The sequence below is a fragment of the Melozone crissalis genome, unplaced genomic scaffold (assembly GCF_028551555.1).
Source record: "Melozone crissalis strain CALT ecotype California unplaced genomic scaffold, PUWL_Pcris_2 ptg000187l_1, whole genome shotgun sequence".
NCBI classification, from domain to species: domain Eukaryota; kingdom Metazoa; phylum Chordata; class Aves; order Passeriformes; family Passerellidae; genus Melozone; species Melozone crissalis.
In genome coordinates, this window is record NW_026535952.1 from 490,319 (window position 1) to 506,093 (window position 15,775).

General features: G+C 58.2%; 1 protein-coding gene across 8 annotated transcripts in view; it reads left to right on the forward strand.

Annotated features, from left to right (window-relative positions):
• The window catches only part of STIM1 (stromal interaction molecule 1), a 73,168-nt gene continuing 57,393 nt past the window's right edge, over window positions 1-15,775 (forward strand). For all 8 annotated transcript variants that reach the window (XM_054293756.1, XM_054293758.1, XM_054293760.1 and 5 more), the window contains exon 1: window positions 1-278. In XM_054293756.1, the coding sequence (XP_054149731.1) occupies window positions 146-278 (133 nt within the window). In that variant the 5' untranslated portion in view covers window positions 1-145. The remainder of the gene's footprint in view (window positions 279-15,775) is intronic.

A 15,775-nucleotide genomic window follows, 5' to 3' on the forward strand; every position in this document is an offset into this window, starting at 1 on the left:
GGGCAGAGGGTTCCGGTAGCCGGTGCGCGGCCGCAGCTGGCGGCGGTGCCGGGATAGTCGGGATAGCCGGGATAACCGGGACACCCCGCGGGCCCCCAGCCGGTGCCGATGCCGAGGAGCAGCTGACGGCGGCGGGGACGCGGAAATGGAGCCGCGGCCGGGCCGGGCCGTGCGGGCGCTGTGCGGCCTCTTCCTCCTTCTCCTCCTCCTCGTCCTGCAGCATCCCGGGCGCGCCGAGCGGGCCCCCGGCTCCCACCTGGACGACTCGGCCATCGCAGGTGAGTCCCGGCAGGGCCCCGCGGTGCCCTGCCCGCCCCGCCGGGCGCTGCCCGGGGAAGGCCGTGCCAGCCCCCTCCGCACTCCCTTTTGGGGCCATTCCTCCGCCTTTCGGGCAAGAGCTGCGGCGATCCCCGCTTCGGGACCCCGCAAGGACCGAAATAACCCCGGGGTGTTCCTGCGGCGGGCTCCGGCTGGTTGGGTCAAAAGTTTGAAATTTCAGCTCATTTACAGTATTGCGCTCTTCTTCGTTAAATGGCATCGACCGGGAGCGGTTGGCGGGATTTAGGATAATTAGTGTTATTTACTGGTTCGCCCCGCGGTAACGAGAGCGGTGCCGGGAGCTGGGGAGCCGGGGGTTCCTCATGGGCTGCTCCGGGCCGTTCCGGCTGTGGGAGCCCGGCGGTGCAGGAGCAGCAGTCCCACCTGAGGAGCACGGGCAGCGCAGCCCCGGCGCTCTGCTCGCCCCGTTGCCATCCCCTCCGCCCCGAGAGCCGGGCGGGCAGCGGGAGCCGAGCCCCGCACGCTGCGGGATTGCCCCGGAGCCGGCTCCGTGGGCTCCGTGTCCTTGTGGCGGTGCCCGAGGTCAGCCGGAGCGGTGTGTCCGGGCCGGGCCCAGCCCCGGGCGGCTGCGGGCAGCGGCAGTGCCGAGCCCCGCTGCCGGGACCCGCGGGTGCAGCCCGGCCCGGGCAGGCCTGCCTGGGGGCGGCTCGGGGGATGCGGGCGCGGGGAAGGGGCTGGGGCCGTGTTCGGATGCTGCTGTTTGATGGAAGGCGCCGCAGCGGAGCCCTGGCAAGGGCTCGGCTCTGAGCCCGGGGCTTGCCGGGGGCAAGGAGCGGGGCAAGGAGCCGGCCCTGGAGCGGGGGAGAAGCAGAACCAAGGGCAGCTCGGGGTGGGAGCCCGGGCACCTCGGCGGCTCCATCCCGACCCAGGATGGGATCCATCACTCGCTGTCCCCGGGACGAGGGCTCCTCATCCCCTCTGGCCGTGCCCCTGAACCCTCGGGCCCGTTCGCATCCAGTGCGCTCCACTAAGGAAACTGGATCTCCGCAGTCCTTGTGAAGCAAGGTTTGTGCCTCCGAGGAATTTCCAGCGCGGTTATTTTTGGAGGCCCTGCAGAAGTGTGGCAGCCTGGGTGATTCAGCTGCTGGCTGTGCTCTTGGCGAGCGGAGGCAGCCCCGGCACGGGCGGCAGCGCTGCCCCCGCCGCGGCTGCTCCGGCGCTCCGGGTCACGCTGGGCCGTGGTTCGGCTCCGAGCCGCCGTGGGGCTCCTGCCTGGCTGGGCTGCAGCCCCAAAGTGCAGGAATGGGGCCAGGGAGGGGTCGGTGTCCCCCGCTCCGTGTCCCGTGCCCCGGGACGGCTCCGTGCCCTCTGCTGCCGCGGGTCCGCGAGGTCTCTTGGCCGCTGCGTTCGGAGCTCTCTGGGCTGTGGTGGCTCCCAGCAGGGAATGTCCCCAGCCCGCACAGGACACGCTTTTCCCGCTGCTTTCCCTGGAAGCAGAAGGTGTTGGCTGCTCGGTGGGAGGCGGAGGTGAGTGCTGGACGTTTTTGAAAGTGAAAGTGCTCGGCTCTGACACCTTTGCTCCAACGTGCAAAGGTTTCTTTTTTTTTTTTTTAATTTTTAAATTAGGATGGCAGGATTTTAACGTTAAAACGTCAGCACCGGGGACGTTTCTCAGGCAGTGCAGGGAAGTGCTTGCAGAGAGCAGGAGCCTGAGCTGCAGCACTGCTTGGGCTGCTGGGGCTGCTCTGCACACTCAGGGGATGGATGCATCAGCAGGTTTTTTACAGGATTAGGGAATGATCCCAATTCATAGTTTGGGAGATATTTTAAGCAAGAGTCTGAAATGGGTGGGTTTATCCATGCAGGAAGATAAGAGTTGGTGACTGAACCCCGGGGAAAACCAGATTTTCTCCTGGCTTTGACTCGCTCAGAGGCGAATTGAGGCCTTAATCTCTGATCTGTAATCCTTTCCTGCCGGGATCGCGCTGAGGTTTGGTTCCACTCGGCAGCACAGGAGCCCTGTAAGGAGCTGTGGGGCTTGGGAGCCCCTGGCCCTGCCCGAGCCCGGCCTGGGCTCCTGCCGCTGTCACAGGATGTGTGACGGCCCCGCGGCATTGTTTGCACCGGCCCTGGTTATTTTTAGCCCGAATTTGTCAGGCTGCAACCCGGCCTGGGACCTTTTCACACCCCCTAAAAGGGGGCAAACCAGGCTCCTCGGGGACAAACTGGACTTCCAGGAATTTCCCCCCCTCTTTCTGCTCATTTGCTGTACTCTGGCTGTTGCCCAGATCAGGCAGGTTTTGGTGCTTTTTCTGGCCCTTATCAGAACATCCTCCGGGGCTGTGGTCAGTGTTTTACATGTGGGCCGTCAAAAATGTGCCCCATTGTTTGGGTTAATTGTCTTAAACTTCATCTCATTTAAAATACTAGTCTTGCTCAGTGGGGTCTTGCTCCTTAAATCACATCACCTGGAGCCAGTGTGCGGGATTTAGGGTTGTTTTTATTTTAATTGCTTGCCCTCTGTGCATCCCAGCACCGGTGGGCACTCCCAGGTGTGCTTGTTGGAGATCCAAGGAAAGCTGGCTGTGGAGGATTGGGGGTTTGGGTGGCTGGGGCTCATCCCTGGTTCCCAAACAATCCCAGGTGTGTTTGTAGGGGATCCTGGCTGTGGAGGATTGGGGGTTTGGGTGGCTGGGGCTCATCCCTGGCTCCCTCAATGGTGACAGTTTCTCCTGCAGATCCAGGGGGACCCAGATCCCCCTGCAGTAATATGGAAGTGGTGGCAGTCTGCATTGCCCTGAGCCTTATTTCATTGTGCAGGGAATTCCCTCCTGGGGTCTGGCATCCACAGGGATCTGGGGCCTCCTGGGGTCCCTGTTCTGGGGTCCTTGAGGCAGGTCAGGGATCGTGGTGTGGATTTTCCCTCTTTCCTGCAGCAGCTCGGAGGTGGGCTCTGAGTTCTGTGTTGGGTGGAGGCATTTTTGGGTGATGCCTCAGAGGGTGGCAAGGGCTGGGCTCTGGTGCAGGGCTGGCACAGGTTTGGTGGCTTTTCCTCTCTCCACAGCAGCTCCTCTTTCTCATCCTTGCTCCTTCTCCTGCCCTGTCTCCTGCTTCACTTATTCCTTCTCACAGCCCTTCTTGAGTCATCTTTGCTCTTATCTCAGTGCTTTAAAGAACGAGTTGAAACCACATCGTGATCGTGTCAGTGCCCAAGGCTGGAGGGCTGTGCCCAGGGCTGTTCTGTGTTTGCCTGGAGCTGCCCCTGAACCCTGGAGCATCCTGTGGGACAAAGTCAGGGTGAGGAAGGGGGGCTGCAGCCACAGGCTGGTGACTGTCAGTGATTCCAGAGGGGACAATGTGAATTTCTGTGTAAGGAGGCTGTGCCCAAGCCCTGTCTGTCCTTGCCGTCCCAGGGCCCAGGGATTCATTGGAAGTGAATCCTTCACTGCAAAACCTCTGCCTTGGCAAGTGCTGGGTTTGGGCTTCAAAGCAGCAGGAGGGATTTTGTGCTGTGAGCAGGAGGAGGCCTCAGTGGAGCCGTGGGGAGCTCAGGGATGGCTCACCCTGCAGGGTGGGACAGGCTGGGTCTCTGCCCTTCCACACACCTGGGGGAGTTCACGGGGCACAGTGACCCGCTGTGCCCTCCTTGCTTTGGTAAAATGCCTTGTAAGGGAGATTCTGCTGTTAAATTCATTCCTTCGGGGGGTTCACTGAGTAGAAGTTGCACCTGTGAGCAGCAGCTTTGGGTTGGGTGAGGGAGAGGAAGCAGTTGTGGGAATACCTGGAGGCTCTGCCAGGGAAAAGTCCGTGTTCTTCCCCGGCTCAGCTGGAAGCACAGTCTCGGCTTCCTTCGGGAATGGAACTCATCTCGAGGAATTGCCATTCTGAGGGCTGGAAAAATCGTGTTTTGGCAGCAAAGGGGCCTCATGTGGAGAAGGAGGAGGAGCAGGGCCGGCTGGGCAGCGCTGGGGCTGCTGGGGAGCTCCTGGCTCCCTCCAGCTCATTCCCTTCCCTGCTTGGCCCAGGAACTTGGAGTAATGCTGAGCTGGATCAGAGAGAGGCTCTTAATTTAATTTCTTGTTAGATTTATTTATTTGCTGCCTTGGAAAGCAGCTGTCTCCATGTCTGCTGTGCCCCTGGGGTGGTCCCTTCCTGCAGGAGGGTGCAGGGGGAGCTGCTGGGGCACGGCTGGGGCTGCAGCTCCTGCTCCAAACCGGGCTTTGGGTTGGCCTTTCCCACCGTGGGGCAGGGATACACACTCCCACGTGGATGTCCAAGGCAGCAATCCCTCAGTCCTTTCCATCCTTTGCTCTCAGGAGGGCATGGAGCACACAGTGTGTGAGGAAGGAGCCTCCTGGCATCCCTTGTGGTGCAGCTGCAGGCTCTGGGATGCCCTGGTGGTCCTGGAGCAGAGCCTCATCCCAGGAGGGTGAGAAGAGAAGCACTTTGTGTTTCTGTGGCCCGTGGGCTGCCTGGGCGTGTTGGTACACCACAGTTCCCTGTGGGAGCTCTCTCCTCCTTGGGGCAGGGCCTGGAGGGATGGGTGAGTGTCTGGGGACAGCCCAGGGGAGCTGAGGTGCCCTCCAGGGAGCTGTGGTTCATGATCTGCCTGCCTTTGGGGAGGGAGGGCAGCTAAAAGCCCATCCTGGTATTTAGGGGCTGCCCAGGGAGCTTTGCAGTGCCCATCCCTGCAGGTGTGCCCTGGAGGTGGCACTGAGTGCTCTGCGCTGGGGACAAGGTGGGCACAGCTGGCACTGCATGGGCTGGCAGGGCTGTGCCAGCCCCAGGGATTTGGGCATTTCTTAGTAAAATATCCGCTTCTGTGAGCTGGTGGGTGATCAGCAGCACTTCCCTGGGGTTATCCCTGTCCTGCTGCTTGTCCCACTTGGAGGCTGTGCTGGCAGTGCCTCATGGCCCTGGTGCTTCCAAGCCCGGGGGCAGTGCCAGCCCTGGCCACCCTTCGGTGCTGGACCGTGCCCAGCCTGGCATCCTGCTCCTCAGAGCCCTAATTGCACAAACTGATTAGTGTTAAAAAGGCTGTTTCCTCCATTAATTAGCTTTGCTTTGAATCCAGAGAGGGAGAAATAAACTCCTGGCAGGCAGGAGAGTGTGACTGACACCAGCTACCATGGAGGAGTCGTGGCTCTCCCTGGGCAGCTCGGGATTGCCTCTGGGAAGGCCCTTTGGGACCAGGCTGGTTCCTGTTCTGGCCGGCCCCGCTGTGTGCAGCCCTGCTGTGGGTAACTGCAGGGGCAGGAACGTTCTGGAAACAGGAGCTGGCACCTTCACTGTCCTTGGGTGAGGCTCTGGGGATCCCCTTGCCCCCGGCTGGGGAAGGAGATTCCATCAGCCCTCCTTGTGTCAGTCAGGTCCTACTGGGGAGAAATCCTTCCCTGGCAGGGTGGGCAGGCCCTGGCACAGGGTGCCCAGAGCAGCCGGGGCTGCCCCTGCATCCCTGGCAGTGCCCAAGGCCAGGCTGGGCACTGGGGACAGTGGGAGGTGTCCCTGCCATGGCAGGGGTGGGATGGGGTGACTTCAGGGGCCTCTGAGCCCAGTCCAGTGTGGGATGCTGTGAACAGTGGGGTTTGGCCTCTTTTCTGCCTTCTCCCTGTTGCCAGGTGCAGCCCTGGGACCTGCTGCTTCTCCCTCCTGCTCTCCAGACTCTTGGCTGCTGGAATTTGGGGATGTTTCCTGTGGAGGCATCACTGTCGTGCTGAGTCTGCTCTGCTCCCATGGCTGATCCATGCTGGGCTCTCTGGAGCACTTTAATTGTCCCTCCCCTTCATTTCCCCAGCCCCTGCAGCCGTGCCTGATTAATGTTGTGGCACCTCCCGAGCTCCGGTTCAGTTTTAGGAGCTGGTGCTGGCAGGGACAAGGACTCTTTAATTAAAGCCATTGCTCTGTCACTTGTGCAGCACATGGGAGCCTTGAGGAGCTCCTGCCTCACGTTGTGCCAGGGCCTGCCCCCCCTGCCAGGGAACAATTCCTCATGGCCAAGATCCCACCCAGCCCTGCCCTCTGGCACTGGCAGCCATTCCCTGGGTGCTGTCCCTGCAGGCCTTGTCCCCAGTCCCTCTGCAGCTCTGCTGGAGCCCCTGCAGGCCCTGCCAGGGGCTCGGAGCTCTCTGCAATAATCCTAATTAATATAATTAATGGTCAGGAGTGATGGCAGGACTGTGCCCAGGAGCTTGTCCTGGCCCAAGTGCCCAGCCCTGCAGTGGATGGAAAGCCTTGAAGGGAGCATGAGAAGTCACAGGGGAGCCATGCCTGGTTGTGTCCCAGACTGTCCCTGCCTGCTTGTTTTCCCTCTGTGAAATAGTACCGGGGTGCTTGTTTGTTTGGATTATGGGCCTATTTTTAAGTAACCTATTTTTTCCACTTTGGAAAATGCATTAACTCGCTGTGTGGCACGGACATCTGTGGGGTTTGACTTTGGGAGCCACCAAGTGCTCCTTGCAAGTCTCTCACCACCCTGAGGGGGAGAGGGGCTGCCTCTGGCACATCTATATATTATTTGGTATATATGTTTTTATCCCCACCTTGCTGAGGTTTGCCACAAGAGACACTTGCAGGATGCACAGAGGCAGCTCCTTGGAAGTGCTCTTTATCCCACCAAGGAGCTCTGCCTGTTGTCAGTGCCACCACCCCTTCCCCTCCTCTGGCCTTTCCCAGCAGCTCTCACACAGTGGGAGCAGCAGCAGTGCAGGTGGAAACGGGGATGTTTGGTAACACACACACACGTCTTGCAGGAAAAGGCACTATTTTTGTAGCCCAGTGTTTGTTTTTCCCTGAAGGATGGAGTTTAAGGTCAGTTTAATTCTTCTCTGCAGGTTTGGAGCTCCGGTGCCGTAAATTCGGCTGCTCTGGGAGGATAAAAACGCAATAAACAGGAGAACTTGAGGAATGTTCCTCTCTGAGTTACAAAGGAACAGCTTGCTGGTTGGAACAGCCTGCCCCTTCCTAGGCAAGGCAGGCTTTGGATTGCAGGAAAGGGAGGAATAATTCAGGATTAAAGCTGCTAAGCAATGCATGTGTTTAGATCTGTAAGAGTGCCAGGACATAATTAATGGGTGAGTAAGCCAAAGGGAAAAAAAGTTATTTTTTTAACTGGATAGAGATGGATGGAGGATAGAAACGAACTTCTGGGGGGACAGCAATAATTCTGGAAGTATTCTGCTCCAAGCAGCTGCTGTCGTTCAGGGTGCCTGGGTGGGTTTGTTCTGGAGTTTGGCAGCTGGAAGGCAAAAATCCAGGTGCTGGCCTGAAGGCCTCGTGCTTGTCACAGAGCAGCTCCAGGACTGCAGGTGGGGTGAGGAGAGCTCCAGGCCAGAAGGGTTATTCCCTTTTAATCCCCGTGTGGTGCTTTTCCCACCTGCTGGGGCTGAGCTCAGGGGATGCTGCTGAGGGACCTGATCCCATCTCAGGCAGGGCAGATCCCTCTGGAGCTTCCCAGCTTCCTCCTCTGGTTGGCATTTCTGGAGCTGGATGCAAGTCCAGGGATGACGTGTTCATGGGGGCGTGGCTGATGGAAGGTGTGAGCACCTCGGAGTGTTTGGGAAGGTGGCAGCAGTTTGGTGTTCTGGGCTTTCACAGTGGGTCTGGGCTGTCAACTGCAGAATCCAGGAGATCTTTCCCAAACCTGAGGAAGGGCCAGGAAGGACGTTCTTGTCCATGCCATGCATTTATCTGTGTGGTGTGTGCATCCAGGAGGCTCTGCCTGGGGGCTCACGTTGGTTTGTCCCCAGCCAGGACCAAGGCACAAACCCAGCCCAGCTGCTGCTGCCAGGGGATGCGGGTTGTGCCAGGCTCTGCCAGAGCAGCCCCAGCTCTGCTTTGGCCTGATAGCCGGGGTCTCAGAGTTTTTATCTTCCCAGCTGCCTCCTGGAGCCCAGGCTGGCTCTGTCCCCAGAGGAGTGAGTGTGCCCTGCAGGGCTGGCAGGATGAAGGGGGGCCTCAGCTTCCTCAGGGAGTGCCACTCGTGCAGCCTGGCCTGCTGAGGGTCAGTGAACTCAGCTGTGTCCTGGAGGGCCTCTGGGTGAAAGAGGGCATGCTCCAGAAGTGTGGGAGCTGAGTTGGAATGCTGCTGGTTTTATGGGAATGGTGATGGCAGCACACCTGGCACAGGGATCTCTTGGAGGGGCAGTGATGGGGGCTCTACTCATCCCACCGTGGGTGCTGTCCCTGTGCCACCCCAAGGCTGTTCCCATCCCATCCCATTTCTATCCCATCCTATCCCTGCCCTCCTGCTGCTCTCAGAGGTTTCTCATGGACCACACTGTTTCCTGGAGATTTGCACGCTGGGTTTTGGAGATAAACAGGTTTTCCTGTTCATTTCATTTGCTGTATCATTAACACAAAAACAGGGTGGAAGGGGATATTTGGGGGCCATTCAGTGCTGTTCTCCCACACTGCAGGATGATTCCTAGAGAAGTTTTCCTGACAGCAATTGGTGTGATAAGTGGGGTTGCTGGTTATTTTTTCTCCCATCTTTTATTTTTCTTCTTGGGAAAGGAGAAAAAGTGCTTCATGCTTCAAAGGGTGAGGCTCAGCCCTTGGAGTTTGTCACGTCCTTAGTCCTTACTGGGAATGTCTGGCGTTGCTGGGCCATCCTGCAGATGGATATCTTCAGAGGTGTGCTGGATGGGGCACTGCCCTCCCTGCCAGCCCTCCCTCCCCAGGGCTGGCCTGGGGGCGTGCTGCAGTGGCACTGACCCCTCTGGAGCTCCCTGGGGTGGGGACAGGGCAGGGGACAGGACAGAGCTCAGGGCAGGGGACAGGACAAAGGCTCAGGACAGGACAGAGCTCAGGGAAGGGGACAGGGCAGAGGACAGAGCTCAGGACAGGGGACACAGCTCAGGGCAGGGGACAGGACAGAGCTTCCTGGGCAGGGGACAGAACAGAGCTCAGGGCAGGACAGAGCTCGCTCACTGCTGGCCAGAGCCTCCTGCTGTGGAGAGCTTGTCCAGCTGGTTTGTTTTTCATCCCGGGGCTATTTTCAGTGCTCAGCCTAACAAGGTGAAATGGCTGAGATGCTTGCCTGTCCCTGGGACTCTGCTGGGAGGAGGTGTCCTGCTGTCGCAGTATCCTGCTGTCCCACTGTCCCAGCTCATCCCAGCTCTGCAGCACCTTTGGCTGTTTGCTGTGCTGGCAGCACTCAGGGGTTTGGAGGAGCTGCCTGGGCTCTGCACAGGCACCCAGAGCACAGGGAGCCCCAAGTCCCAGCAGTGTGATGGCCCTGGTGCCCTCCTGAGGCTGGGAGCGTGGCAGGATCCAGGACAAAGGCAAGCTCTAGGTGGGAGAAGCGGCAGGAAAGCCAAGGATCAGCCCGGGCCTGCAGTGCCCCCAGGGGTGTGGGATGTGCTGCTCTTGGAGCTGTGCTGTTCCAGGAGCACTGGAACTGGGGTGGAGGTTGCCTGAGGGAAAAGGGGACGTTTCACCCCAGCTCATCCTTACTCCCACTGACAATGTGTAGTGGGTTCATTCTCATGATTCCCTTGGGGTTGGGAGAAACTCCAGCTGCTGTTCACTCTGGGAGCAGGAATTGTTCAACCAGACCCAAGTCTTGCTCTGTGGTTCAAGCTCAGGTGGCTTCTTCAGTGTCTGCCAACCACCTGTGCTGGGAATGTCACTTCAGCTCCTTGGAGTTCCGCATGGGCTCTGGGTGTGTAAGCTCGTGGTGCTGTGGGGTGTGGAAGGCAGGATTCCTGTTCCTGAGGCAGGAGTGACGTGCAGAGATGTCACTGCTGTGCAGGAGTCACCTGGCAGAGCAGGGACCTGAGACCCTCCCCAAGGGCGGCACATCCAGCATTCCCAGTAAGGCTTCACTGACACCTGCCCTGGCCCTGGGAGGGAATCCAGCACCTTCTGTCCCAGAGAAACAAGGGAATTTGTGTTGGAAAGGAGGAGCAAAAAGGCTTTATTGTTCACTAGAGTCATTGTGCCAGCATTGGCAGAAATACTCGTGCAGGCTTTGGTGCACAAGGTGAGAAAGGGCTGGGTTTACTGGGGACTATCCTGGAATTATTGAGGTTGGGAAAGCCCTTGCAGAGTTTACTAAGCCATGTCCCCAAGTGCCACATCCACAGCGCTGTTAGATCCCTCCAGGGATGGGATTCCATCCCTGCCTCCCTGCCCTGGCAGCCTGGGCCACTTGCAGTTGGTTTGGACAGGAATTTTCAGGGAAGCTGCAGGGAAGTTCCCTGTTTGCAGCAGAGGAGGAAGGAAAGAAAGCTCGTGGCTCCTTTTCCCCTTTATGCAGCTGCTGGGAAGAATATTTTCTGCCTGGAGGGTATGGAGTGTTTTTTCCCTGAATTAATGAGGTATTAAAGAAGATCCAGAGGAGTCTGGGCTCATCCTCCTGAGTCACCTGAGTGTTTGTGTTAGGATTTGGCAGGGAGCTTCCCTGGTAGCCAGAGTTATCCCTTTGGTAAACACAGTCCTTCAGCGTGGCTGTGGCTGGTGCTGGATGCCGAGTCAGCACAGCCCCGCAGGAATAACCCAGAATTTCACACTCTGGCAGGATTTCTGCAGCCCAACATCCCCAAGTGTTGCTGCTCAGACCCCAGGGCTGCTGCTCCTCTGCTCCTGGAAGGGCTGCAAGGAATCAGCCCTGAATAATGAGTTTAAGGAGTCAGATTGGGGTGAATGCAGAGCCCTCTGCAGATGGTTTGGTTTGCCGGTGCCTCCTTGGCTCTGGGAGGGGACAGGGCTTAGCAGGGATTTCTCTGTGGCCTAACGATGGCTAAACTTAGTCCTGTGTGCTCTGGCTGGGCACGGAAGTGCTGCAGAGGTGACACTTCTGCTCTTGGGAAAGAAATACCACCAGTACAGCCAGTGCCTGTGTCCTGTGCTGCTACTGGGCCGGAGAGCTGATAGAGAGAGACTCAGCTTCCTTTTTTGGCTTTTGGGGACTTTTTTCAGATCAGCTGATGTAGCCTGAGAAGATACAAGACTTACATGAAGAAGTAACATTTATTTTTCCTTACAAATAAGGCTTTTTTCCCCTCCAAGTGAAGTGTCCAAAACTCTGGGCAAATAAAGCTTCCAGCCAGGTGATCTGGGAGTGGGGTTGGCTGGGATGGGCTCTGTTCTCCTCCAGTCCCAAAACCCCTTCCCTGGGCGGACCCCACAGCAGAGCTGCTCCAGTTTGGGGTTCCCTGCATAGGAGGGACCTGGAGCTGCTGGAGAGAGCCCAGAGGAGCCCCGGAGCTGCTCCAGGGCTGGAGCCCCTCTGGGCCAGCCCTGAGAGGAGAAGCTGCAGGGAGAGCTCAGAGCCCCTGGCAGGGCCTGCAGGGGCTCCAGCAGAGCTGCAGAGGGACTGGGGACAAGGCCTGCAGGGACAGCACCCAGGGAATGGCTTCAAAGTAGGATTTGATGGGATCTTGGGCAGGAATTGTTCCCTGGCAGGGTGGGCAGGCCCTGGCACAGGGTGCCCAGAGCAGCTGGGGCTGCCCCTGCATCCCTGGCAGTGCCCAAGGCCAGGCTGGACACTGGGGACAGTGGGAGGCGTCCCTGCCATGGCAGGGGTGGCACTGGATGGATTTCAGTGTCTCTTTGAAGAAGAGACGAGGTGTAGGTTTTTTAAGAATTTAACTTTTAAGCTGTTCATGACAATAATAATAATGTTCTGCTAAGTCTTGTTGTTTTGTTGGTTGGCTTTTTTTTCAGTAATGAAGTTATTTTATTTTTAATTTGCACATGGAAAGCTGCTGTATTCTCAAGTTTGGTGGTTGATGTCATGCAGAAAGTCTTGGTCCCTCCCACTGTGTTTGGGAACAAGAATATTTTCAAATAAGTCAAGGCCACTTTCTGTGATTTGAAGCACATCTCCGAGGCAGCCTCAGCTCGCTGGAAGCTGTGCTGGTCTGTAATTAATTCTGCTAAACAAAGTGTTCTGTGCCCATGGCAGCCACAGACACTGTGCTGTGTTCCCAGGGTGGTCCCAAACCCTCCCCAGCTGCAGTTTGGGACACTTTGAGCTGTCTGTCCTGTGGTCTGGGGCAGTTTGAGCTGTCCTGTGGTCTGTGTGTTCTGCTAAGGGGCTGCTCTGGGTGACAGGGCTGTCACTGCCAGGGCGCTGCTCCCACGGGGAATATTCCAGTGCAGCTGCCCAGCCTCGGGATTGGAACAAGGAGAGGGATCCCAGAGCCCCGTCCATGCAGGAATGGGATCCCAGAGCCCTGTCTGTGCAGGAATGGGATCCCAGAGCCCTGTCTGTGCAGGAAGGGGATCCCAGAGCCCTGTGCATGCAGGAGAGGGATCCCAGAGCCCTGTGCATGCAGGAGAGGGATCCCAGAGCCCCGTCCATGCAGGAGAGGGATCCCAGAGCCCTGTGCATGCAGGAATGGGATCCCAGAGCCCTGTCTGTGCAGGAATGGGATCCCAGAGCCCTGTCTATGTAGGAATGGGATCCCAGAGCCCTGTGCATGCAGGAATGGGATCCCAGAACCCTGTGCATGCAGGAGTGGGATCCCAGAGCCCCGTCCATGCAGGAGTGGGATCCCAGAGCCCTGTCTATGTAGGAATGGGATCCCAGAGCCCTGTCTGTGCAGGAATGGGATCCCAGAGCCCTGTCTGTGCAGGAGAGGGATCCCAGAGCCCCGTCCATGCAGGAATGGGATCCCAGAGCCCTGTCCATGCAGGAGTGGGATCCCAGAGCCCTGTGCATGCAGGAATGGGATCCCAGAGCCCCGTCCATGCAGGAGTGGGATCCCAGAGCCCCGTCCATGCAGGAATGGGATCCCAGAGCCCTGTGCATGCAGGAGAGGGATCCCAGAGCCCTGTGCATGCAGGAGAGGGATCCCAGAGCCCTGTGCATGCAGGAGAGGGATCCCAGAGCCCCATCCTTCCAGGAGAGGGATCCCAGAGCCCTGTCCATGGCTCTGAGCCCCCTCAGCTCTGGGTTTGTGCTTTGTGAGGCAGGGCCGGGGCCATGAGGGGAGGGAGAGCCGCGCTGCTCCCAGAGCAGACCTGCAGCTCTGTTGGGCACGGCTCCCATGCACAGAGCTCCCACCTTCTGCCCCTGTGTGCCTGAAGGATTTATGGAGCGCTGAGGAAGGCGCCTGAGGAATTTATTTGTTTGCCCTTGGAGTGCTGCACCGAGCACTGCCTGTGCCTCGGGTCCCTGCAGGCCGTGTGCCTGTGCCGTTCCCTGCGCAGTGATTTATCCCCTCCCTGAAGCTCCGAGTGATTTATCCTTTCACTGAAGCTCCGGGGGGCATTTCCTTAGCGAGGCACTGCCTGTGGGAAGGCTCTGTTTGTTCAGCCCCGGTGCTGTGGGGGCAGAGCCAGCCGCGCTGGCCTGGCTGCTGCTGGGGCGCTCTGCATGGCGCGTTCCCCCTCAGCGCTGGGGAACCACGGGGGACGTGGGCTGTGGGGAAAACAACGGCATGGTGGGGTCTGGGTGAGCTGTGGGGAAAGCAGCACAATGGGGTCTGGGTATGCTGTGGGGAAAGCAGCATCACAGTGGGGTGTGGGTGGGCTGTGGGGCTGTGGGGAAAACAACGGCATGGTGCGGTCTGGGTGAGCTGTGGGGCTGTGGGGGAAGCAGCAGCACAGTGGGGTCTGGGTGGGCTGTGGGGAAAGCAGCAGCACAGTGGGGTCTGGGCATGGAGTGAGCTGTAGGACAGGGAGAAAAGAAGCTCCTGGAGTGCACATCCCTGCGGCCTCAGGGGCACTTGGGGCAGTAAAAGGTGCGTGTGCAGGTATGTGGTACAAGGGATGGAGGGCAGGGATGGATCGGGAATTCATGGGAATGAGGAATTGTTCCCTGGCAGGGTGGGCAGGGCCTGGCACAGGGTGCCCAGAGCAGCTGGGGCTGCCCCTGCATCCCTGGCAGTGCCCAAGGCCAGGCTGGACACTGGGGACAGTGGGAGGTGTCCCTGCCATGGCAGGGGTGGCACTGGGTGGGATTTAAGATCCCTCCCAACCCAAACCAGTCTGGCATTTCCATGGCTGGGCTGTCCCAGTCTGAATCCCAGTGACTGGGCTTTGGAAAATGCCCCTTTCCAGCCTCAACTTCCCCTAAAACCAACTCCTCTCCGCACAGGGCTTAGAACAAGGGCACATTCCAAACCCTGCAGTGCCTCTCCAGCTATCTGGGGAAAGCCACAGCTAAACCATGGTTTGGGAATGATGGGGAAAAGGTGAGAGCTGCCTGATCTGGGGGAAGCCCAGATCTGCTCAAATTTAAGGAGTTTCTGGACATTCTACACTCAGTGTTCCCAGGTGACTCTGGACAGTCTCAGGGAGGGTTGAGCTGGGTTTAGCACAGGCAGAGGAGGAGCAGCTGTGAGGTGGCACTGGAGCTGGGCTCAGGGAAGGTTTGGGGGTTTCCTTCCTTGGGTTTTTGGTTACACAACATCAGTTTAAAGTGCTGTACAGGGGTTACATCATGCCAGACCTCTTCCCTGTGTGCTAAGGGTGAAAAGCATGTTGTTCAAGTTCCCAGCTTGTCTTTTGAAGCCTCTTCATTACTGCAAAGGGCCTGGAGGATTTTGGAAAGTCCAGGTTTAAGGAAGGAGCATCTGAGGTTTGGGATCACTCTGGAATCCCTGCTGTTCCTAAAGCACAAGTGGCCATGTGTCTCCTGGTCCTCAGGGAAGCCAGGTGTGGGAGCTACCTGTCCATGTGGGACTTTCAGACCAAGGGTGAGGTTTCAGGAGCTGCTGAGCTGATGGAATCAGCACTTGTCATCTCTGGAAAGCATTCCCTCCATCCCTCCTTCCCTCTTCCACTACTCCCATCTCTCCTTCCCTCTTGAGCACAAGAGGATTGGCCTCAGGCTGGGCCAGGGCAGGCTCAGCTGGGACAGCAGCAGCAATTTGCCCATGGAAAGGGAGCTCAGGCCTTGGCAGGGGCTGCCCAGGGAGCTTTGCAGTGCCCATCCCTGCAGGTGTGCCCTGGAGGTGGCACTGAGTGCTCTGGGCTGGGCACAAGGTGCCCGTGGGGCACAGCTGGCACTGCATGGGCGCTTGGGGGGTCTTTTCCAGCCTCAGGGATTTGGGGATTCACTTCTGGTTTTGGCAGCTCCTGCTCTCACCCCCCAGGTTTCATGGCCTAGAAGTGACACCTCGCGTTTTGTGTCACCTTTTGCTGCCCCAGCACTGCCAGGGCCCTGCTGGGATGAGGAGCCTCAGGGTCCCAGTGCTGCTCTTGGTCTGTATCTGTTCTAGAAAGTTCCTCTTTCCCTCAGCACCCTCAGAAAACAGCCACTTCAGGAGGTGTTTTTTATCCGAGGGGTGAATCTCCCCACTGCCTCCTCCAAAAGTAGCATTTCCATCTTCCAGTGTAGCAAAGCATAAAATTCACAATTTAATCCTGATTCCACAGTGACTCATTTCAAGACTTTCTTTTTAAATTGTTTTTTTAGTAACAACCTTTTCAGTGAGGCAGCTCCAGGCAGGCAGGGCTCATTCACTGCTGGCACGGTGCCACTCAGAGCTGGGGGGGCTTCTCATTTCCCCATTGGATTCAAAACCAGCAGTCTCACCTTGGG